Source organism: Meleagris gallopavo, chromosome 3 (genome assembly GCF_905368555.1).
Source record: "Meleagris gallopavo chromosome 3, MGAL_WU_HG_1.1, whole genome shotgun sequence".
Lineage (NCBI taxonomy): Eukaryota > Metazoa > Chordata > Aves > Galliformes > Phasianidae > Meleagris > Meleagris gallopavo.
Genome location: NC_139406.1, coordinates 82,637,463 through 82,662,127, shown reverse-complemented (window position 1 = coordinate 82,662,127; position 24,665 = coordinate 82,637,463). Strand labels below are relative to the sequence as shown.

The window sequence follows — 24,665 nt, the reverse complement described above, 5'->3', positions numbered from 1 at the left end:
GCTTGGGATAAAGTAAAAACTGTCCGTTTCTTACATAGCTAATCTTGTCAGTTATGAAATTGAATTATTAGATTTATTGATTATCCTTATATTTTTAGTAATCAAAACTCAGTCATGATATATGGAAACATAAGTTTGGATTATTTCCTTTGAATAACTTTAGAAGTATTACAAATAAGGAAAAAAAAAAAAAACCACCTTCCAGAGCCTTACTTCTTTATTCACTGAAATTCAAACAGCAGCACATTTAGTGCTTTCTTAGCTGATGGTTATGTTTATCTGAAATGCCTTTTTTTGTTTATTTTCTTAAATTTTCTATTCAGCATTAGACTTTCTCATTTTTCACCAGCAACAGATGGTCTGGGAGGCTAAATCCTGTAACTTAAAGCTTTTTAAGAGAGAATTAGAGTTTACTTTAATAACCTGTTTGTCTGCTAGCAGTTTTGTAAGTGTTCTTTTGGGACAGTACATGCTGTTCTGGAAGTGTACATCTGAGGTATCTTCATTATTGATTTTATTTTGCTGCCTTGGGAAATTTTGTCGGAACACAAAACTTCAACCTGCTAGAACCTTAACCCAACTTTAGCTATTTGTGTTGTCTTATACATGAAATGTTTTGGTTAGGTAAAAGGAGTTGTTTGTTCTAGGGATGATGGTTGTAATAGGTTCTCTTGACAATGTTTTTTTTTTTTCCTGTCTGATTCGTTTTTTATTGCAGAGGATGTCTATTCTATGGTCCACCAGGAACTGGAAAGACCCTGGTTGCACGTGCCCTTGCTAATGAGTGTAGCCAAGGGAACAGGAGAGTGGCTTTTTTTATGAGAAAAGGTGCAGACTGCCTAAGTAAATGGGTAGGAGAATCCGAAAGGCAACTTCGTTTATTATTTGATCAGGTAAGATTGAAATATACAGTATATTCTATTCCCAGTTGAAACTGTAATTTTCTGTGATTAACATTATTAAGAGCATCCTTTTTTGGGGGGAACTTTGTTAGGGTTGTTGGTGTTTTTTTTTTCTCCACTGAAATGGGAATGTCAGTGTTTGCTTTTTCAGTGCCTCCATAATTTGGATCAGGGGCTTGAAATGGGAAAAGATCAAAATGAGAAAAGCTTTCAAAGCAAAAAAAAATTTCCTCCCACCAGATCAGCCACAGAGAAGGCTGCAAAAGGCAAGAGATGATGGCTTTAGATCAGAGGGAAACAGATGCTGTCTGAAAGCAGGGTTATTTAAATTCATAAAGGAAGCTTGCTTTCATAACCTGTAATTGAATTAAGTTCTGACTGTTCTTTATGGCAGCCAAATAGCTGTAGCAACTACTGGTGTGATTTGTTTCCTGTCACCTGGTCACAGTAGGCTGATGTAGACTGATGCTTTCTGTTACTTATGTCAGATACTCCAAGTCAGTAAGTAGAAATCCCTGTTGCTACTCTAAAAAATCTAGTTTCAGTGACATGCCAACCATAATGTCTTTCATGTATTTTCTCTTTAAATAGTGCTGTTTTACTTTTACAATATTACTGTTTTTCACTCTAGGCATATCAAATGAGGCCTTCCATTATTTTCTTTGATGAGATTGATGGTCTTGCTCCTGTCCGGTCCAGCAAGCAAGACCAGATTCATAGGTATTATGTTTTCTGTGTCTACATAGAATCTGCTAGGAGTGGGAGGGGAGATGATGACCACTTAGTATTACTTATTAATTTATCCTGAAAACTTGCAACTCGGTGCTCCTAAACTTGAGATTATTTGAGACAACAGTAGAAAACAATTCATTTACTCAATACTAGCACAAGATCTGTGTTTCCTTACCTATTTTTGTCTGTCTTAAAATGAGACACTGATGAGCATCTCATAACAGAAATGTGTCCTTTTTTGAGTACTCACTGGAGAAAGTAATAGAATCAAAGAATTGCTTATGTGGGAGAAGACTTTCAAGATCATCAAGTCCAATCACAACCTAACCATACTACCCTAAATAACAACCCACTGCAAGATCATGTCCCTGAGTACCACATCCAAATGGTTTTTAAACACATTCAGAGATGGTGACTCAACCACATCCATTGGGAGTCTATTCCAGTGCTTCACAACCCTTTCAGTAAAGATATCCAACCTAAACCTCCCGTAGTGCAACCTGAGGCCACTTGCCTTTGTCCTGTCACCTGCCACCAGTGAGAAGAGACCAACCCCGCTCTCGCTGCAATCACCTTTCAGATATTTGAGAAGAGCAATAAGGTCTCCTCTTCCCCATATTAAATGGGTCTGGTTTCTTTAACTTGCTTCTCACAGGCCATGTTCTCCAAGCCCTTCACAAGCTTTGTTGGCTTTCTTTAGACCTGTTTCAGCACCTCAGTGTCCTTTCTGTATTGAGGTGCCCAAAGCTGAAAACAACACTAAGTCATGCAGTTTGTAACAAAATTTACTGAACTGGTGAATAAAAATTGTATCTTTTCTATTAGCTCCATCGTATCAACGCTTCTGGCACTCATGGATGGGTTGGACAGCAGAGGGGAGGTTGTTGTTATTGGTGCGACCAACCGGCTCGACTCCATTGATCCTGCATTACGAAGACCTGGACGCTTTGACCGAGAATTCCTCTTCGGCCTCCCAAATAAAGAGGTCAGAAAGTAAATACAACCTTAATGCTAATGTGACAAAGTCCAATTTTATAGCAAAAAGTTGTGCAGATTGAATGAAAGACTGGTATCTGGAGACACTTTCATGCTGTGCAGAGCAAATCTGCTACTGAATATATATGCTGATGACTTGAACAAGTAGTTCACTCTATATTATTTGTGACTAGTCAAGAAAAACAGGATGTTGCTTGTCACTGGCATGTTTTAAGAAGGAATGAAAATGTGAATTGGCTTTAAACTACTTTTCTCTCATCTTGAAGGTGAAGGAAGTGGTGTACATCCTCAATAATTACTTTCTGCTTGCATAAAAACTTTTATCATGTCTGGTGATGGAACATATTCAGATCTTTCCCAAAGTTGTTCGTGTTTGCTTAGTTACTTAATCTGCTTGGGCATTTTCTCCTTGAAATTCTTCTCTTGGCCTCAGTAATTCACTTATGAGTGGATGGAGGATTACTTCATTTGATTGTTCTGAATCTGGAGGTCCTGGGAGTTACCTATAATTCAGAGAGGGGGAGCTGACATTCTTACTGCTTCATATTAACAGAAGCTTGGATGAAGATGTGAAGTGCACTGCAGGGGGGAAGGGCTTGGGAAGCTTCTAATTCAGTGGCAGTGATTAACCAAGGTTAAAACTGGTGTATAGTTTGAGTCGTCATAATTATTTTCTTTATAGAAGTTGCAGCAGCTTGAAGAGTAGTACTAGAACTACTTTACTTGAATGAACTGACAGAAAAGCAAGTTCAGTGAACTAATGGGACTGTCACCATGAAATTTTCCAAATTTAAGAGAAATTTGTTGGAGGGGGAAAAAAGTGCTTTTCTACACTCTTGCTGAAGATCATTAGGTCACATATTTTGGAAACTTACATAAGCTAGAATTGCCCTTTCTTTAACTGCAGGTACTCAGAAAAAGATAAATGAAACAAATTTAGAATTATTAGATTTCCTGCTTGAAAATGAACATATTAAATTAACTATAAAATTATAGAATGGTTTGGGTTGGGAGGGATCTAAAGATCATCTACTTCCAATTCCCTTGCTGTAGGCAGGGATACCTCCCTCTAAACCAGGCTGCTCAAAACCCCATCCAGCCTGGCATTAAAAATCTCTAGGGAGGGAACATCCACAGCCTCACTGGGCAACCTGTTCCAGTGTCTCACCATCCTCACAGTGAAGAATTTCTTCCTAATATCTAGTCTAAATCTACCATCTTCCAGTTTAAATCCATTTCCCCTTGTCATGTCACAACTTCTCCCAATAAAATGTCCCTCCCCAGCTTTCCTGTAGGCCTTCCTCAGGTACTGTAAGGTCTCCTTGGAGCCTTCTCTCCTCTATGCTGAAAAGCCTCAGTTCTCAGCTTGTCCTCATAGAGGAGATGATTCAGCCCTCTGATCATCTTTGTGGCCTTCTGGACCTGCTCCAACAGCTCAATGTCCTTCTTGTGTTGGGGACCCCAGAACTGGACACAGTACTCCAGGTGGGGTCTCACAAGAGCAGAGCAGAGGGGCAGAGTCACCTCTCTCAACCTGTTGGTTGTACTTCTTTCAATGCATCCCAGTATTCGAAGGACTTTCTGGGCTGCAGGCGCGCATTGCGAGCTCATGTTGAGTCTTTCATCAACAAACACTCCCAAATCCTTCTCTGCTCTCAAGCCGTTCTCCGCCCAGCCTGTATTTGTGCTTGGGATTGCCCCAACCCAGGTGCAGGACCTTGCGCTTGGCCTTGTTGAACTTCATGAGGTTGACATGGGCCCACCTTTTAAGCCTGTCGAGGTCTCTGTGGATGGCAGCCCTTCCCTCTATCGTGTCAACCGCACCAAATGTTTAGCAGATAAACAAACCGTTTGTAGTATTATGAAGCTTTTGAGGAAGTGTTGTTTGTTTTGTTGTTGCTGTTTTTAGGAAAAACATAGGACAAAATGAAATGCAACATTTTTTTGTTTCCAGGCCAGAAAAGAAATTTTCAAGATTCATACTCGTGACTGGACTCCTAAGCTGTTGGATGCATTTATAGATGAGCTCGCTACAGAATGTGTTGGTAAGACTGAAAACAAAACGTGTTAGTGACTGTGACTAAGTTCTAAGGAATCTTATCTTGTACCCAGTGGTACCCAAGCTGTTGTGCTTTGCTGCAGAACCAGTCCGTTAGGCAGCTGACATGCCTTTGCAGCAGTCAAAATTAGCTGCTTTTATCTGCATCCCTTTTGTTGTTGTTGTCATTGTTGTCTCAGAACATTGAATGGGTTTGAGGCATCTTGCCCCAGAACAAAGTTGTGATTAGGAAACTTTCATATGCCTTGGATACCAGACAGTCAGTCACAGAACAAAACTTCCCTACCATGCAGTAACACCTTAAATTCTCTGTTAACCCACGTGTTTTTTGGACTGCGAATTCTTTAAATGTTGCATCTTGGAAACTTGGATCTTGTCTCATGTTTTGCCTGAGGCTGATGTAACACTTAATTCTTTGTTTATTTAGGGTACTGTGGAGCTGATATAAAATCCTTGTGTGCTGAGGCTGCTCTCTGTGCCCTCCGCCAACGATATCCTCAGATCTACTCGAGTAGTGAGAAATTGCAACTAGACGTCAATTCTATTAAAATAAAAGCAAAAGATTTCGTGATGGCTATGCAGAAAACCGTTCCAGCATCACAGAGGGCTGTGCCTTCACCGGGCCGAGCCTTGTCACCTATTATGAAACCACTTCTAGGAAGTACGCTCTTGAGAATCTTACAAGCCCTACAAAGGGTATTTCCTCATGCAGAGCTTGCACTGAAGGAGGACCAGCAGCAAGGTATAACAAGAGGATCCACTTCTTTAAGATTTTGCCAAAGCAAAAGCTTCTGATTTGTGCAGTCAGTGTACACAAACACTTCAGAAGTAACAATGATAGAATTTTGTGCTTTGCATGTGCATGCTCTTATTATAGGAATAACTGGAATATAATGCATAGCATTTATTCTGGATTCTGAAGTGAAGTGTGAGATGGAAGTTCTGAAGGGCTCAATACATAGCAGAGGGCTAAGCATTCCCTGCTGAAGCATCCTGTTTCTGACAGTTGTTAACATATTTAGCATTTGTGGAGACAGGCGTAAGTATTGAAGTGTAAGGCTCATTCCAGTCCTGGTTAATGGAGGTCCCTTTAGAGCTACATGCTGATTTCTGGAGAATATTCTCCTAGTGTTAGTCTCAGCAGAGCAGGTAGTTTCATTTGCTTTTGTAAAATAGAAGCAGAAAGAGTAGGGGATTGGTAATTGCTCTACCGTTCTGTTGCCTTCCTTCCATTATCTTCTCCATCAGTTATCTTAAAGGATCCTTAATTAGATGGGTTTACCACTGTCATGATTTATTAGTCCTAGACTCCTAGGGAGTCTGTGGCCACCACATCCTTAATCTCCATGTTTCCACTGTGGGAACCTGCTCCAGGAAGTAATGGCCTTGTTGGATTTTTTAGCTATTTAAGAACTACATAAATTGTTCCTAATTATATTTATTCTATGGGGGAAAGAATGAACAACTGAGAAACATAGCTTATACACATTGTGGAACTTAAAGGAGCAGCACTGCAGAGATGTGTGGCCTCCATAGATCTGTAGTAGAATGATCTCTAGGAAATAGCAGTCAGAATGTGATCTGAAATGAAGAAGGGGTTTTGACATTGATTTTGAAGCTGAAGAGCAAGAGAAAGAGGTACAGACTGTTTAGGAAAAAATAACAAGCCTCTTTTGTCTTTCAGGCAGTTTAAATCCTATCTTAAAAGGTGATACAATTGACAGAAGTTATGAATCCCCCTCAATCTTCGAAGAGAATGTAACAGATAAAATGATTTGCAGACCGCAGCAAAAATTCCTCAATTTTAGTAGGTAAATGTCTGTTCCAATTACATTTAAATCCTACTTTTTAAGCAGTTTTGGCTGTTACAAATGCGGGGGGTGATAGATGTTGAAGTAGAATAAAATGTGTGTGTTGAGGGGGTGACAGTTATTTGCAGGAAGTAAGCATGAAGGTACTGAATTTCTAATGAAGTGCATTGCTAGAACTGATCGAATTCAAAACTGAAAAACTCAGCTTTCTGTACCTAAGCCAAGTGATCCTCAGGCTGTTAGAGCATGTTGATTTACTCCATGACGTTCTTCAGAATACTCAAAAGCACAGAACTCTGCTATCTATCCTCTCAGCTTAAAAAGCCTGTGTGAATTTGTGTAGCCATCTTTTGCCCATCTGTTTTCCAGGATTGTTAAACCAGTAGCAAATTACGTAGCAGGAACTCAAACTGTTTTTGCTACCATTTAGCCACAAACTTCTGTTAATCTTTTGATATTCTCACGTGGGAGTCAAGCCCACAGCTCAGAAGTTAGATTATGTTATTGCAACCAAATCAAACTTTTTTTTCTCAATTCTATTGCTGTGCTGTTCAGAAAATTTTCTGCCCTATAAATAAAGAAATATTTTATTTGTATGTGCTTTGTGCTTCCTTAGATATGGCCAGTGTATTTCAGTGCCCACACCCATTCTTTTCTAACAGCGTTGCTCTGCTCCTTTCTTCCTACCTTCTCCAGTAATTATGGCCATGTCAGCTAAATTTGATAGATGTAGTCAAAACTCAATTAGTTGAATGAGAGCCCTACTGAAGGTTAGTGTCTGGCTGATAGCGACATCCAGATTGGTGTGTGCTGGAAGTTGCTGTACTACTTCATCTCAGGTAACTAGCCAGTTGTCCTGTGTGTATTTAGCTGGACAGTCTCCATGTACAATTCAGGAGCCATTAATTAAAAGAGCAAGATGAGTAGCAGACATGACAGGGATTGGTAGGATTTTTTAGGGGGCAGTATGCAGTTTGTAAGAACATGGGTTTTGATAGACTTCCTGGTCACAGAATTTGACTTGGTGGAATATGAAGAGTATTGTAAATATATACATATATAGAAAAGAAATACCTTGAACATCTGTGTGTCTATTTATCGCTTTCTTTTTTATGATTCTTTTTCTAGGAAAGCTTACTGGCAGCCTACATCCTGCAGGCCACACCTGCTATTAGTAGGAAAGGCAGGATATGGCCAGGCATCCCACTTGGCACCTGCTGTTTTGCATGCTCTGGAAATGTTTCCAGTTCATACTCTGGACATGTCAGTTTTATTTGTTAGCATCTCATCACCTGAAGAGACATGTGCACAGGTATCTTTTTTTTTTCTTTTTTAACTCTTTAATCTCACAATCTCATTGATTAAATGTAAACAGTCAATTGAGTTGCAAGATGAGCAAAATTCATTGCTAGTGGCAATAGCATTATTGTTCTGTTCATGTCTGAAAAATCACCTTTTTAATCTAGTCCTAAACAATAGGGATGTTGTACATGGCTGTAGTTTTCATTGCAAATTTAACAGTAAGGATGCAATTCAGGAATCTGAAAGATGCTTCTAATAGTCCTCTCTCTGTGGCAGAAAATCCTGCTCATCTCGATAGGATTCAGAAAATAGTTCTCGTTACCTTCTAAGACTCTGTGCTCCCAGTAGATGGCTCTACATCAGACTACATATTCTGCAGTTCTGTATCCCTTTTTTTTGTTGTTGTTACATTTGTAAGGCAACCAACGCTTCAGGGAAGTGTTTGGGTTTTTTTTGTTGATAGTTTTCTGTGTTTGTTACACATGCATCTTATATGTTTTGTGCTGCTGCAGTACATGCAGTAAATGCATTAAAAATCACAACACTTACATTTGTACAGTGGTGAGGTTTTTCTTAACTAGAAGAAACAAACAGATCTAAAGCCATTTTGCTTTCAGGCAAAAAATCTGTTGTTGGAAGTCACTTTTCTTCTTTATTAGAAGCATTTGAGAGCAGTACAAGTTAGGACAGGCATGATACATGACTGGTTACTCCTTTGTCACACGTTTCCTTTTTTGTTATGCAATGGCTGTGTCTGTGGCCATAGAACCACAGTATCAAGTCCCTGCCTGGATATACACTTCCCATCTTGCAGCTGGTGCTACCTGAATGCTGGTAACATCAAAGAGTGCACAGAGAAATGTGTTGTGAAAGGACGTTTGCCATATGGTAGATGCATGTCCTCTTGTGTGATGTGCCATGTGTAGGCAGTGGCTTGTTAGACTTCCTGAGATTGTTATATGATCTGATGAATCCTTTGCTAAGGAGAAACTGAGTTACAGAGCCATTTGTTCAGGCTGAAGACCTCATAAAAATGTACCAGAAAATATGAATTAAAACTAGGATTCTTTTGCAGTGTCAGCCCTCATTTTTTTCACCTAAGCCTTTGTTTCTTCAGACTGTGCTGCAGACTGATGTGGATACATGCCTACTCTGAATTGAAAGTGGTGCAGCCGCAAACATGTAGGAATTTAGCTAGACTAAAACAGCTTGCTGAAGGGTTAGTCTTGGTTGTTCAGGCACGCCATCACACCACTTGAGTTGCAAGGCTCTTTTGGAGTTCTCTTATATCTCAGCAGTTTTGAATAAAGGCAGATTCAGGTCTGATTCTGTCTGTGTAGCAGTGATTCTGTATAGCATTGTCTATATTGGAGCAACAGTAGAAATTTTACCCTCTTCGTGGTTCTTTGGTTAGTTTGTTTTGATGGTTTGGCTTTGTGTACACACATTTCCTAGGATAGTTTGATGGATATGTAGACTTATTAATTAGCAGCCTATTGTACATGGTTGAGTTGTCTCATCCAACCTTTTGTTTTGCTAGTTGATCCAAGAAGCTCAACGGACAGCACCAAGCATAATTTATATTCCACACATCCATTTGTGGTGGGACAGTGTTGGAGCTACACTGAAAGCTACCTTTACATCACTAATTCAGAATATTCCAACATTTGCTCCAGTCTTGTTGCTTGCAACGTCAGATGTACGTCACACAGATCTGCCGGATGAGGTATTTCTGTCAATGCTTCTCTTAACTCTTCATTCAGTTTCTTGTTTTAGGAACTCTTGAGGTATTGGAGTACTGTGCTTTCTGAAAATGCATACTGTCATGACTGAGGCTCCCTAACAAATCCCTTCAAATTTGCTTAGAATAAAAATGCTGAAAGCATTTGCCTCAAGTGTTTTCTGAGTCAAGTGATCAACTTTGACCCAACATTTCTCCTCCTTCTCACAAACACGTAAGGTAAATTTACTTCAGACAATAATTTGAGTGACTGCAAGGCAGTTAGGTATCCACTTTGTCCAGATTGTTCAGTCCTTACAATGGAGGTAGCAAAAAGAGATATTTTTACGGAGAACACTTCTTCTAATGTTCTGCCATTGCATAGTAGGGTGGATAAAATGCTAGTAATGAAACTTAATTTAGAATAAATTGAGATTGAAACACTTCTAGAAAAAAAATCCATCCCTTTCTTTGTAAAGGCTAAAGATTCAATGCTTTGCAAATTGAATTGCAAATTTCTAAGTAACTTTGAAATCAAACTTCTGTTGTATTTCTAAATAAACTTCAGTAAGTGTACATGCATAACTTTGTAGACTTCTAAGGGTCTACATTAAAGTCTTCAGAATGGAAATGTGCTGTTTTCACTCTGATTACTCTGTCTCAGTGCTCAAAGGGGAAGATGGTAATACCTAGATGTGTTATGAAATGCTTTGGAAGTGCTTAAGTTTCCACAAAAGTTTTTATATTGATAAATTCCTTCTAAGATAATACTGAAATTCTTTTCCTACTTCTTGATAGTAGAGATAGAAAAATGGACTGCACTTAGAAGCGTGCAAATTGAGACCTTATTTCAATACAGAAATAAAAACTTACCAGAAAGCTCTCTCTTGTCTGCTGAACTGAACCCTTTCTCTTCCTTCCGTAGCTACTGTGCAGGTTAAAATTAAAGGGCAGCAAGGGAAGTCAGTACAAAGTGATCAGACTTAGACATAGTGAATGTCACAACATTACCAGTGTACAATACAGTTTTCTCTTCATCTTTTAGGTACGATCATTGTTTAACAATGATTTTGGAGAAGTTTTCAATATCCAATCTCCTGATGAGGATGAAAGAAGACATTTTTTTGAGGACTTGATCTTGAATCAAGCTGCTAAACCTCCCACTCAAAAAAGGAAAGCAGGTGAGGATATTCTACATCTGAAACTTTCCTAACTGCAAGTTACTAGCTGTTCAGTATTTGCTTGGGTGGCAATTTTCTCTCAGTACTTTCTGCATGTACTTGTATTTGAGTACCTGACATTGGCTAAAATTTTCTGATTAATTGAAGCTGGGCAGACATTAGAAGCATTGCCTGTAGCACCACCACCTGAACCTCGACCTCTGACAGAGGAAGAAATGAAGTGTCTGGAGGAGCAGGAGGAAGATACCTTGCGTGAACTTCGGATTTTCTTGAGGGATGTTACTCACAGACTTGCCATTGACAAACGTTTCAGGGCCTTTACGAAGCCTGTTGACCCAGAGGAGGTAAAGTGATGTTGATCTATAATGCCATTTCATCTGTGTGTGCGTATCATTTCTCCGTGTTGGTGAGCTCTGTATAGGAAGGTTTCTCTTTGTTTTTAGGACTGTACTCTTAGTGATATTGCTAGAAGCAAGAAGGGCTTTTACTTCTGCTGATTTCTTTAGACTCTCAGCTGTCTGTTGTTTGAATATTCAGTCAAAGCTCTGTTTATGTTCTAAAACTTCAGACCAAAAGCCAACACAGTTTGCTCTTGAAAAGACCTTTGATAAGGCATGCTATAGCACTGGAAAACATAGAGGCATCTTTCTTTATAATCACAAACACCGTTTATAGGAGTATTTTAATAAGGCCTGGAGCACTTTTGTGGACTGCCCATTGTTTCTGTGGGAACAGGAGTAGAAGCATAGTTTGTAAAATAATTTTGAGATTCTGTTCTCTGTTTCATCTGGAATACTCAGTATGAGATCATCCATAAGTACTGTGTGGTTTCTTCTTTCTCCCATATACTTCTTAGGTTCCCTTTTCTCTTTCAAAGACTGAATAAGTCTAAATCAGGGGTGTATCATTACAAGTCAGCAGTAATTTTCATATAGCTGTGTACCAGCAAAGTCCTGTTCCCTTAGGGATCTGCTGACTTGTCTTTTCCTTTTCCTCTATGTTCCAGAGGTGTGAATAATGTAAACAAATATATATGTCCTCATCCCAACTAGTCATTAGGCTCCTCTTACAGTCTGAGTAAAACAGTCTGCACTTCTGGGTCCAGTTATCTCATTCTGAAGTAGATGCCCAGCATTGACTTTTCAAAGGTGCAATTCATGCAGCCTTTTTCTCGCTGCCAATAACTAAGAGAATGTTGGGTGACATCCTCAGATTTCTTTGTTGTAATTTTTCTGAGTGAAATGAATCTGTCTGTTTTGTACTATCTTTGTGCTTCTGACCTCTCTGTTTCTTTTTCTTTATTCCCTTTCTAACAAGTTATAAAGACTCCTTCCATTTTCCAGCAGTTTACTAGTTAATTTCAGTATCTCCTGATGTCACAAATATTCAGGGCTTTTCAGAAGTCACTTAGTTGAAGTTTTTAAAATGAAGAATTTTGGTAGATGATGTGCGAGTCCAATAAACCCCCTGAACGTTTCTTTTTCATTTGTAGGTGCCTGACTATGACACAGTTATTAAACATCCAATGGATCTTTCAACAGTTTTGTCTAAGATTGATTTGCACCAATACCTAACTGCGGGAGATTTTCTGAAAGATATTGATCTCATCTGTAGTAATGCTTTAGAATATAACCCAGATAAAGACCCTGGAGGTGAGTTAGCACTTTTGATCCTTGTAAAATGCATGGATGGATAAATGGTGTGTGTAGGCAGTAGACCTTGCATCAGATCCTTTTTAACATCCATGGACAGCATTGCTTGTCAGATTGTAAATCTTGTAGCACTAAACTACTTGGATGTGGAATGTAAGTGTTAATGTAAATATTAATCAATTAACTAGTGGTTTTGCTTTGAAAATTAACTTCCATGTTGTTATTGCTAAAAGTATTCCCTGAGATATCCTTTCAGAAACTACCAATGCAGAGCAACATTTTTCTCTGTGATCAAAAGAGTTTCACTGCCTGGTAGAAAATAGTAAGTTCTGCCTGTAAAATTTCAGATCGTCTCATTAGGCACAGAGCTTGTAGTTTGAAAGACACTGCACATTCCATTGTGAAGGAAGAGATAGATGAAGATTTTGAACAACTCTGTGAAGAAATTAAAGAATCTCGTAAGAAAAGAGGTATGTGTTTTAAGGCTCAGGATTTTAAGTTTTGTTTCTGTATTTGTAACTAAAAATGCAAGACAAACTTCTTTGCTTTCTTTATCACAAGGTTGCACCTCTTCAAAGTATGCTCCAGATTTCTACACAGTGATGCCAAAGGAAAACTCTGCTCCTGAATGTAAGAAAACAGATGCAAAGTGCAGTGAAAAAACAAAGATGACAGTGACACCTGTAGATGCCAGTACACCTCTCTCCAATGGCAAGTTGCAATTTATTCAGACTTTCTGGGTGAACTTGCCAATGTCATTGATATCTCCTGTGTTATTGTGACATAAAGAGCCAGGCATCACAGAAACCTGTCACACCCGTGGTTTTGTGTTTTTTGAATTTACTTCAGAAAGTGAGATAAATCCAGAGATCCTCCATTCAGTATGGTTATGAATTAAAGTTCAAATAAAAAGTGGGCTTACTAGTATAAAACACTGGTCTTGATGGCTTAACGGATGTTGAATGACTCCCAAATTGCTCATTCTTGGTATCATGGTTTCTGAATACTCAACTAGTTTTCAATTATACAAAAGAGCATCTTCCTCCTCTCCTCCCTTCTGTCCCCAGAATGCTAAAATACTTGCTACCCCTTTACTATTATTTCCAACTGAAGGGTGAAAGTGAAGAAAAAGTGAGGAGCTATAAAAATAGAGATGGAAAGTGAACAATCATTATTTTTTCCTGCTCCTTTGAGTAGGGCATGAAGAGACTTTGGCTTCTTTCCATTGGAACACATGACATCTTGTAAAGATTCCTGGTCTTATGAGTGAGTGGGAATCTTGCCACCAACTTCACTCACACTTTGTGCAATCCTATGTAAATACAAAGCATGGTGGGCTTTTCTGTTGGGCAAAACCACAAAGTTTGTTTTTAACAAGGTTAACAGAATTAGAAAGCATATAATGTGTAAGTCTTTACAGACTTTTTTTTTTTTCTTCTTTGAATGTTGCCTTAAAGTTGTCTCTTTAATTAAACTCTTAATATGTATTTTGCTTTCAAAGTCTAGAGCTTGATAGCAGGTTTAAAGGCTGCATGGCTGCTCATCTATGTTGTTCATGTCATAAGAAAGTAAACGTCTTACCTTGCTTTGTAGAAGTAATTCCTATTGAAGGGAAGAATTGTCTGTAACATCTTGAAGATGATTATTTTGTGAATGAAATTAAGCAGTTGACTTTTCAATCTTTAATAGTGAACCAACCCCATTAAGTTTAACTTTTTTCTGAACATAGTGAGAGTGTGTTTCAATTCCTTTGATTGTTTTCCTTGTAAATTAAGTAAAATGAAGATGATGGATTTTGAAAGAATTCTTTTGGTTTACTTTTTCTACTGTTTCTTTGTAGATGCATCAAAAAGAAAACGCAGAAAAACCAAATCCTCTTTTTCCATTGCAAAGAGAAGAAGGACTTTTCAATTCAATAAAGAGAATACAATTCCCAAAGATGACCCAAATGAGAGTGACGGGGAAGATCTTCTGGCAAGCTATATTTCTAACATGGATCAGACTGAATTTGAATCCTCACAGGCTTCTACTTGGGAAGAAAGTGAAACTGTTCTTCAGGAACGGCAGACAAACAGCAATGAAAATAAAGCTGGATCAGAAAAGGAGAGAGAGGGGGGGCTTTTTGATATGGATACATCTGCTGGTGAAAAGGAGAGTGTCGGGGTGCCTGGACGCTCAGACCTGAGAAGGGAAAGTGGTGTTTCTGTTTGCCAAAAACCAGACACCTCTGAAGAGAAAGAAGCAAATGGTAAGTGAAATGTCCAACAGAACATTTAGCTCCACGTTCCATCTAAGGAGGATTATATTATTTATTGTTAGCCTTTGAATTCATTCTATTATTTGTGTTACATCTCTTGAGAATCACAGTTTCTTCAGTAGTAATGTTGCCCGTGTAATTATGTAAGCCAAGCTCAAGTTTTTCTGTAGCTGCTCTTTTTTTTTTTCTTAACATCTGTCTTTCTAATGTTACCTAACTGAAAAACAGCATTATTGTCATTCTTTTGTTGTATGAGGAACTTTCCAGTAATGAGCAGCATAAGATTAAAAAAATGCGCTTCAAGCTGTGTGGATCCAGAGTAGCATGGAGTAAAGACTCACGTCCTAATATTTGCAATGTAAGATGTTTCCTAACTTGAATTCTTTTTGGAGTAGCATGAAGCATTGTAATGGCAACATGACTGCTTCTTTTCTTTCTTTTATCCTTCTGTATTCTCTAGTGCTCTTTTTGCTCTGAGTTTCTCATTTTGGCAGAGGACTGACTTTAGCTAGAAAGAAGATAGAAGCCAAGTGTTGCTCAGTGAAGGAGTTGTAACGGTGCTGTGTCTGCATTTGTAGAGGGAGATTGTGTCCCACTACAGGATGCTTCATGGACACTGTATTCCAGATCAACAGAAAACTTGACAGGAAATTTGTGTCATTCCAGATCCTTGGGTACTTCACATGACTCGTGCAAGATGTTCTCAGACAGAACAGAGGCAGATGAGTGCTGGAAAAGTTATGGGCATTGTGACAGAGACAGCCGTTGTAGTGATGGTGGATTACTATGAGCTCAAAGTATGTCTAACTTCAACTTTTTTAAAATTCTGAAATAGGAGATATTTTTGCTTTATGTACAACTATAAATTAAGGCAGTTGTTAACCAGTGCCAATTTAAACAGTTAATGGCAGGGAAATATAGAATAAATCAACCTATAATGGACTGTGATTGATGTGTTTCCACACCTGCAGCTGCTGTAGATTTCTGTAGGCTGCTGTTCTTACTTCTGGTAAGCGCTGTCCTAGGAAGCAGTTTATCTCAGCGTTAAAATTCAACCAGGCCTTTTACCTTAAAACAGCCCACTGACAACCTGCTAGTACTGTTACTTATTAATGTTACTGCTAAACTTCCAAAAACAAACGAGCCAGGGATCTTTTGTTATTTTAAACTTGTATTTTTCCCTTTTTTTTTTCCCTCAGCAACTGTTGAATATGGTCACTGAGCTAACAAAGGAGGCTGATATATTCCATTTTGAAAAATTATATGCTACAATTTGTCAGTGTATTTATCAACATCGGGAAGATTTTGACAAAACCGAATTGCTAAAGGTAATTTTTGTCTTATAGCATGTTCTATCACTGGTATGCAGTGTATGTGCGTTCTGGATATCATACTTCTTTAGCATTACTCTTTACTGCTTTGTTGTCTGTGCAAAGACAAAAACCAAAGTAAGACTTTTTCATTTCAGTCTGGGAAGCATTTATCCATATTGCAAAACCATTGTTAGATTTGGCATAATTGGTGGTTCCAGCAGGAAAAAGCTTGAACTTGAAGACAATGAGTCACCCACACAGCCCTTTCCAAGCAGTTAGCATTAATCTGTCAGTAGTTTTTCTTGAAAACTGACTTAAGAGTGGGGGGCTGTGAAGGGGTGCTTTTCGAAGTGTTCTGCTTCTTCTTTTCCCCCCTGCAGGCAGGAAGACACGGTGATACTTGGTAGACATTCCATCCTTAAGAGCAATCAAAGTATGAAACGTAACAGGAGAAATTGTAGTGAGACTAGAGAAAAGTCTCAATTTTTAACCAGTGTGCTTGAGCATCTGTAATTTGACATAAAGGGAGATTTGCCTGTGCCAGTTGTACACTAATGGGGCCAATTCTCTGATCTCTTCCTGTATTTAAAAAAAATAAATAATAATAAAAAAAAAGATTTTGGAATTGTCAGAACTCCTCAGAAATCTTCCTGAGGCACCACGGTCCAAGTCAGGCATTCCCAGTATTGCATCAATTTGGATGTTAGGATCCTTGAAGCCATCTGTCTTTGAGTTGCTTGTGCCTGAGAACAGATAAAGTTCTTTATGCCTTTTTTTTTTTTTTTTTTTTTTTTTTTTTTTTTTAAGGCACCAGTCTTTTACGACTGGAAGAGTCAGGAGTGTTTGGATTAAGGAAAGCCACCCTTGGAAAAACTGCATCCTTCTCTCATCTAGGATAACGATGTGTTTTAGCTTGAGAAGGGATTTATTTAAGGGATTTATTTTATTTCGGGCTTGTGAGACTTTAAATTAACTTGTAATACTTCAAGCAAGCCATTTTCTTTTAATTTATTTTCTACCTTTTACTTATTGATATATTTCAGCCTGGAGAAGAGAAGGCTATAGGGTGACCTCATTGCAGCCTTTCTGTACCTAAAGGGAGCCTACAAAATTGGTGGGGGGAGGGGTAAATTCTTTGAAAGGGTAGATAATAGCAGGTCAAGGGGAAATGGTTTTAAGTTGAGGGAGGGAAGATTTAGGTTGGATATCAGGAGGAAGTCTATTACCAAGAGAGTGGTGAGGTGCTGGAACAGGCTGCCCAGAGAGGTCGTGGATGCCCCGTCCCTGGAGGTGTTCAAAGCCAGGTTGGATGGGGCCCTGGGCAGCCTGGCCTAGTATTAAATGGGGAGATTGGCAGGCCTGCCTGCTGCAGTGGGGTTGGAGCTGCATGATCCTCAAGATCCCTTCCCACCCAAGCCATTCTGTGATTCTATGGTATAGATCCATAGAGTTTCTGTGTGCTAATCTCTGTTTGGGTGCATGAGGGTGTATCTGAAGCTAAAGGGGATAAGAAGGCAGCACACTGTTTGCTAACTATGACTAACAATTGGATGTCATTACGAATTCTTTATTCATTTTGTGGAAAAGTAGAAAGTGTTTATCAGTTTTATTTCTGCTTACTAATATTTTTGTTGTTTTTTTCTTATTAGGTAATGAAGAAAGAAATTAAAGCCTTAGCACTAATGTGATCTGTGACATACTTGATTTCTGTTCTGCAAAGTTGTTTTCATTGCATATTCTTCTGTTATTTTTGTGTGTAATTCAGTCTTCTACGTATATAAAACAAATTTATCTTAAAATATATTTTTAATGTTCAGAAACTCTTTTTAAGTGCTTTTATTTTGTATTCTTTCCCTGTATTTGTTGATATTCTGTGATGAATAGCGAGCTCGGACAGAAGGAGTACGGTCTCTTGAGATCAGTGTGTTCAGCTGTCCTCTCCAATACACAGCACCTTAGCCTCGTCTCAAGTGGTTTGTGAAGTACTGCAGTCAGTGCCTTTGTCACAATGTAGATGTGAATGTCTTCCAGATGCTTCCAGTGCCTCTTCTTAAAAGGAAAGGATGGATAAATTGATAAGCTTTTATCATCCTTTCCCAGATATATCACCAGAGATTTCTGCAGGAAAAAAAAATATATATTGTACAGCATGGTATGTAAGGGTTTTAAAACAAGTCTGATTCTGACATATGAAATCTAATGCCTTTAGAAAACTCTTAGTGCAGTTCAGAGATTTTTTTGTTTTTTTTTAAATTGCCTGATACCATCTCAAGTGGCTTTCCTGGAGTTAACAACATAAGGACAGTATGTGGGAGAAAACATTTCCACGAAGATTTTTTGCTATGGCGTATTTTCAACAATTAAAATCCCAACTTAAGAGGCAAAGCCAGGCTTGGTATTGAAACTTCCTAACATGATGCTTGGTCTTGCTTCTAACAGTGACAATCTTTTTACTGGAAAGTAGTATTTTAATATTTATTAATTTAATATAAATTATTAGTTGCACGGATGGTGCCTTATAGTTGGATTAAATTTGTAAATAATTTTCTTAGTGACCAAGAGAAAATCTATTTGTCTATTTCTTAAAATTAACTATATTTCACCAAGAATATATGTAAGAAATATCAGAGCAAGACTCTGTTTTAGAGGTCGATTCTTCTTCAAACTACTGGAGAAAATTAATGTGACAGTTTTTTAAATTAACCTAAGATGGGGGAAAGTTTTGTTTTCAAAAAACAATTATATCATGATGAAATATGTAGCAGTATCTGTTGCTGGAATGTCACCGAATACCTAACTGTGCAATCTCCGTGTGTGCTTTATGTGTGTTTTCTTGTCTCTTTCTAGTGTGTGCCAACATTCTAAATTATGTGGGATTTTTTTTTTCATCTGTAGTGTTTGGATGAGTATTAATGAGAAATGAATGTCCATTTATTTCTTTCTATTCATTAAAAATCTTAAAAAACAGTATGAGTCTGAAGACTTAAAGCACTTTTTTTTCTTGTTTATGGTATATTGCTTATGTGGCAATAGCAAAGCCAGGAGCAAGAAAAGCGTACACTCAAAGTTCACAAGTTAATGTATATTACATTAAAAATGTAATAATGGAGTCAACTTTGCTTTTCCCTAACTCGTTCTGCAACTTGGTTAGTATCACAGACTTGTTCGGGGTGTGCATGTGGTTTGCTGATCTGATTCTCTGAGTGACTTTGTTGAAAATGTCTTCGTAATGGAGATGAAGAAATCCCCTGTCTTTTCTGTAAGAGTTCGAGCTGCACACAATGCCCTTTTGTGCTTCCCAGGTTCTCCTCATCCCTTATCACCATACAATCATTTGCAGTCAGCTCTCTGCATGGCCGCTCAAAGATTTCATCCTTACAAGGAGTGACTGGAAAGGAGAAACCAAGAGCGTTCCTCTCACCCAAACTTGATCTTCAGGCTATGGGTGAACATCTCCTGTTGTTCATCTCAATAATAAAGTACACCTCTACAGTTTTAAAAACTTGGAAACCTGGAAGTCTCAATGTTCCATGATTTGCTCCCTGTTACTGTTAACGGTCCCCACAAGCAACATTCTGCTTTTTGTCTCTCGGGAATCAATCACATGTATGGTCTGAGCAAAGCTGCAAGTAGTGATGGAGGAAATACAAAGGCTGCTCCGGAAGTCATGCCTCCTATTTTATAATGTTGGCCAACAGGGTCAGAGGCAGATGGTGGTGGTACAGCAGTTGAACCTGCCCACCACTATTGTTACATTTTGTGGTGTGACAGATGGCAGAGGGGCAATCCGATAGAATGGTGTCTGATAGGGAAATGTGTATGAAGTAAAGGTGTGGAATTGAATTACTCCATGTGGAAGAGATGGCACTCTGACATTCATGAATGCTTGCTGAATGCTTATGGACACCAAATGAGATGTGAGCACAAGGAGATGGTGGCTGGTGAAACACTGAGAAACAGTAGGTGAGCTCCAGTAGAGCACATCTCTACTAGTACAGCATGCACCCGTTCACTGCTGGCAAAAATACATAGCTGACGGTGGTGACTGTTGAAAAATAGCATTTCTTAGCTGAGAATTTGCTCTGTCCTCCGGTGTTACTGTGCTCTTTGTGTTTGTTGTTTCCAAGGAAATCAGCGGGCGGCATTACTTTCGGAGCAGCCTACATAGTATGTAAGCACGGTGCGTTGCAAAGTCTCTCAGTGGGAGCTAATAGCGACGTGTCCGACAGGGCTGGAGAAAGATGTCCAAGTTCCACCTCTAGCCAGAGAACGGGGCTGTGCGGGTCGTCTCTCCCCCCGCCCGCGGCACGGCGGCTCGGGATCGCGCAGCGCTGCCGTCGCTCAGGGCCGGGCACGTGCGGAAAGCCGCGGGTGGAAGAAGCCGACAGCCGAGCGCTAAGTTAGCGGGCACCGCCGCGGGCCCGGACCGGCCTCCGCCGGGTGTCCGCCGCCGACGGGCGGGGCGGCGGCGGCGGGGCGGCGAGCGGCTCCGCCCCCGCTCCCTGCGAGGGAGGCAGAGGCACGGCCGCCGCTGCCCGTCCTCCCCGCGCGGCCGCCCCGGGGCAGCGAGGCGCCGGGAGGATGCGAGTGGGCGCCGCGGGCGGCGGCGAGGCGAGGGCCCGGGCGGCGTTGGGAGTTCCCGGCTCGGCCGCCGCCCCCCCGCCCCAAAAGAAGTGCAGTAGTTTGTGAGACGCAAGATGGCGGCGCGGCCGTGAGCGGAGGAGGCGGGCGGGCGGCGCGGGCTGAGGCGGCGCGGCGGCGGCGGCAGGTACGGCCGGCGATCCCCGCGGCGGGGAGGGGGCTCGGGGCGGCGGGAGGTGACCCGGGGGCGTGCCCGCTCCTCCTGGCGACGGGCACGGCGCTGCCCGGCGGGGCAGGGGCAGGGGCAGGGCGGGCGCCTCCCCGGGGAAAGGGCGGCTCCAGCCCCGCGGGGGCGGGCGGGCGGGCAGGGGGAGTCGGGCCCGGCGGGGCCGCTGCCTCCCGCGGGGTGGGCGCGGTGTTCCGGCCCCGCCCGCCGCCTCCCCTTTGTCTGGCGGCGGAGCGCGCACCCCGGAGCGTGCGGGCGTAGAGCGGGCGTTTGTATGTGCGGGGAGCGGCGGGGAGCCCGCGATGGGCTGCGGGGCGCTGCTCCCGCCTGCTCGCTCTACCCCTGCCTCTGCGAAGTCGGCAGCCTGCGTGCGCTGTCGCTCGCTGTGGGATGGAGGAGGATTCATCGGAGTTGTCAGCTGGAAAGGAGAGCGGAGAACTTTCATTTCCCTGCCCGAATCGGCGGGCCGGCGGGCTTCCTCCAGGTGCTTCGGGCCGCTGTCGTCCGAACCGCCGATGGCACGCCCCGATGCCCGGCTCTGTGCTCAGCAGGATGCATGGGGCTGGAGCTCGGCACCCGCTCCCATAGCCGCGCACGGAGGTGGGCAGCACTCCGGCAGGTGCCCGTGCTTCACTTCTGAGCCGCTCGGGCTTCACCGAGCTTTGTGTCCCAGTGCCGCGGGCAGTAACTCAGGCTGAGGTGTTGCTCTCCGAGCTGCGATCGATGCCTTCTGTTTTACAATGGAGAGCACGGTGGGGATGTCTAAGCGCTTGCAAACGTTACATAAATAAGTGGAGTTTGTTGTGAAAGTTGTTAGGTGAACACAAAGAGCCCATTAAAGGTAGAAATGAGAGAGGAATTCTGAGAGCTGCGTGGTTGGCTTTTACCAGCAGCTGTTTTGTGTATGTCCACAGAAGGCTCTCATACACCGTCACCTGTGGGTGCTGACAGAAGCCTATCACCGCTGCTGGGAGCTGGCTGTGTGCTGCAGACCATAGGGCTGCCCTCGGTACAGAGCTGTGACCGAGCACACACCATGCACAGAACCCAATTGTTCCTGCCTTGACCTCCTGCCAGCGAGGCTGTCCCTCAGCCCTGCTATGAAGAAGTTCCCCAGGCCAGAGTGCAACGGGTGCCGCTTGCTGTAACCGAGGTGATCTACTGCTGACTTCAGGCGAGGGGTTTGTGTAACTTTGCTTGGCTGTGAAGCCCTTTGCTGTTGCCTTTTGGCAACATCCCTGCATGGAGGGACTGTTCCAGATGTGTATTGTTGAGATAGAGCTTTTCTATGTGTGGCGCTTCCCTGCTCATAACATTTCTTAGGGTGCTCCTGGGTCCTCTCCTCTCTGTCAACTCTCTGATGTTTTGGTGTCTGGCCGTAACTGGTGTCATTGAGCTCTGGTGGCTGTTATCAGAACAGACAGTATCTATTCCTGTATGCCAGCGTATCACTGTAGAGTGCTGGAGCTGCTTGTTGAGCTGTTCTGCCTTCTGCAAATTTCCCCTTACTGAAGAATTTCAGCAGTGACGGCTTTGGGCTGTGTTGGGGTTCCTTTTGTTCCTGATGTACCAAAAAACACTTTCCTTGTTTCTCTGCCTCAGCAGCCTGTAGCGTTTCACTTGGGCTCCTTGCTATCCTTCAGCTTTCCCACATTTCCCCTGCTCATTTCCTTATAGCCTGAGGGAGAGGATTAAAATTTGCTTCAAGTTTTCATCAAGTTGTTGCAAACACTGACAGCATTTTGGTTGGATGTGACTTTTGGGTTTAGAAAAGTCTTACTTCAAAGATACGTGACCATGTTAAGTCAAACGCTTTCCCCAAGTTTAAGAATTTTTCTATTCTTATGCAACTGTAACTTCTGAAGCCCTAAATCAGTATAAACTGGTTTTTGTTCTGTTTGCACATACTAAATGCAATCAGGGCATAACCGCTTGCAGCTAGGCCATGCATAACCTTTACTTCAGTGATCAGTTTCCCTTTCTCTGTCACATAGGATTTCCCTGTGCCAAATGCAGTGTTTCTATATTATGAATTTGATTTCTCTAGTTTTTAGAAATCATCAGGCTGTCGCAAAGTTGATAGAATGATTGTTTAAGCATCTGTTTAATGAGTGTAAGTCACGAATGCAAACAGTCTGGGGTCATGAAGGGGGAGGAAGCTCCGGACATTTTTGGCTGGGTGCTGAGGGCCTGGACGTGCTGTTCCCTGCTGCAGGTTAATGGCCGGTGTGCCCTGTCCCACTGTGCTCTGGGTATGAGGTCACTGATCCACGGCTGCCAGGATGGTTTGCCTCGGAGTTGTCAGCAGCTTGTAAACAAGTGATGCCCTTGTCAATACAATACCGTTTCCCCGTCTGTTGTATTCACCGTCTCCTCACCAGGCAGCAGTATAAGTCCCAATGTTCAGGTGATGTATCTATCCCTCAACTCATCAGTGGCAGCACTTTTGCTGAACAGATGCTAATAAGAATCCAGTGTTGTGTTTTTAATTAACTTTCTCATATTGCTGAATCAGGCATTCAGGATGCTTACTTCTTCCCTGCACCACGGAGATGTTTACTTATGTTTTCAACATCTTTATTTTCATTATTAATTTTGCTTTATTGTCTTTTTTCCAACTCATCGTATAGGGTGTTTTTTTTTTTAGGTCGTTTTTGGTTGTTTTTGTGTTATTGGTGGTGGTTTTTTTTCTGCTAGTTGGGGACCTTCCCAAGTATTCAAACCGCTTTACTGCACAAACAGTTGTTTCTTTCTCTGTGGAGGTGGAAGCCGCCAATGATGATGCCTTTCCTTACCCTTTTGCCAGATGGCATTTTGTAGTCCTGCCCTACGCATTGCTTTAACTGATGGTTCTTTTCCAGTTCTTTGTCTTTCTGGGAGGTGCTTCACAGGGTCCACTGAATTTTCTCATGTCCTGCAGAGTACAGGGACCTGGAGCATATTGTGTAGAACAGAATCTCTTCTAACCAGCCTTGGAAGTCTGTCTAAACAGAGCAAACGTCTGCTCTCATCAGGTGTGGGGAGATGTGTGACACTCTGTTATCCTTCAGTGTTTTGAGATAGCAGTAACTGTTATAAAGTTCAGTAGAACTCAGTGAGAAAGAGTACGTTCTTAAGGAATGCAGATGCAGGGTCCAGTCCATCGTTTATTTTATTGTTACCTTGTTGTGTTATGGAAAGTGCATCATCACACTCAAGCTCTGAAACAAGAAGAACTGCTGACTACTGACCGAGCAGCGGATGTGGCTGGATGGGAAAACACTGGAGGGAAACATGGCAAAGAACTTCGAAGCTGTTGCTACTTTTTGCACTCCTTAAGTGAAGTTGAAGATCATGGAGTACTTAACAATGTAAAAAACCCTTTGGAAGTTTGAACTGTGCTGTGCCTCACATGCCTAAAAGAGCTCAGTGTGTTCTACTGCCAAAAAACAGGCTTCAAACTGTGTCTGGATCCATTCAGTAAAGTCGTTTGGTATTTTAGGTTCACGTTGTGCAACTTGGCCCTCCCCTGTGGCATTTTGGAATCTGCTGCTCACCTTTCTTATTCACTGATCCCAGCAGGGGATGAAGGACCTTAATGTGGGCACCTGCAACTGAAGCTGGTCCCCAGCAGCCCTGAAGGCTGAGAGCTTTGTTTTAGCAGCCGCAGACGGAGCTGTGCAATGAGGCATGTGTAACACCAGCCCTCGCTTTTTGGCAAAGCCAGAGCTGTTCTGTGCAGAGCCTGAGTGCCAAATCCACCCCACAGGCAGAAGGACAGAAAGGAGCTTTTGAACTTTCCAGTGGTTATGGTAAAAGCTCCACGTGTTCCACACTGAATCTTCAGGGCAGCTTAAGAACCATGTACATTGGCCCAGAAAGAGCTGCCAGCTCGTAATGAGTGCTGTGTGTTAGGCACACGTGGTATAGGTTTTAGGGCGTGATTTCTTCCTT

The 24,665-nt window shown here is 41.6% G+C and overlaps 2 protein-coding genes across 14 annotated transcripts in view; both read left to right on the top strand.

Annotated features, from left to right (window-relative positions):
* Positions 1–19,435, top strand: part of ATAD2 (ATPase family AAA domain containing 2) — a 34,752-nt gene extending 15,317 nt beyond the window's left edge. Inside the window, exons 12-28 of one of the 2 annotated variants that reach the window (XM_085221640.1) lie at positions 719–893; positions 1,534–1,622; positions 2,460–2,619; positions 4,585–4,675; positions 5,117–5,431; positions 6,374–6,500; positions 7,629–7,812; positions 9,343–9,528; positions 10,568–10,703; positions 10,851–11,047; positions 12,196–12,355; positions 12,703–12,825; positions 12,917–13,066; positions 14,196–14,603; positions 15,279–15,409; positions 15,812–15,940; positions 19,228–19,435. In XM_085221640.1, the coding sequence (XP_085077766.1) occupies positions 719–893; positions 1,534–1,622; positions 2,460–2,619; positions 4,585–4,675; positions 5,117–5,431; positions 6,374–6,500; positions 7,629–7,812; positions 9,343–9,528; positions 10,568–10,703; positions 10,851–11,047; positions 12,196–12,355; positions 12,703–12,825; positions 12,917–13,066; positions 14,196–14,603; positions 15,279–15,409; positions 15,812–15,940; positions 19,228–19,356 (2,890 nt within the window). In that variant the 3' untranslated portion in view covers positions 19,357–19,435. Of the gene's footprint in view, positions 1–718; positions 894–1,533; positions 1,623–2,459; positions 2,620–4,584; positions 4,676–5,116; positions 5,432–6,373; positions 6,501–7,628; positions 7,813–9,342; positions 9,529–10,567; positions 10,704–10,850; positions 11,048–12,195; positions 12,356–12,702; positions 12,826–12,916; positions 13,067–14,195; positions 14,604–15,278; positions 15,410–15,811; positions 15,941–17,574; positions 18,893–19,227 lie in introns of those variants that run through there. The other variant, XM_019614239.2, reaches the window with a different exon arrangement.
* Positions 19,436–20,552: 1,117 nt separating this feature from the next.
* ZHX1 (zinc fingers and homeoboxes 1) overlaps positions 20,553–24,665 on the top strand; it is a 28,259-nt gene continuing 24,146 nt past the window's right edge. For 10 of the 12 annotated variants that reach the window (XR_014882686.1, XR_014882682.1, XR_014882684.1 and 7 more), the window contains exon 1: positions 20,553–20,693. The gene's annotated coding sequence lies outside the window, so the exon portion shown is untranslated. Of the gene's footprint in view, positions 20,694–21,646; positions 21,886–22,947; positions 23,140–24,665 lie in introns of all 12 variants that reach the window. The other 2 variants (XM_085221643.1, XM_085221642.1) reach the window with 2 other exon arrangements.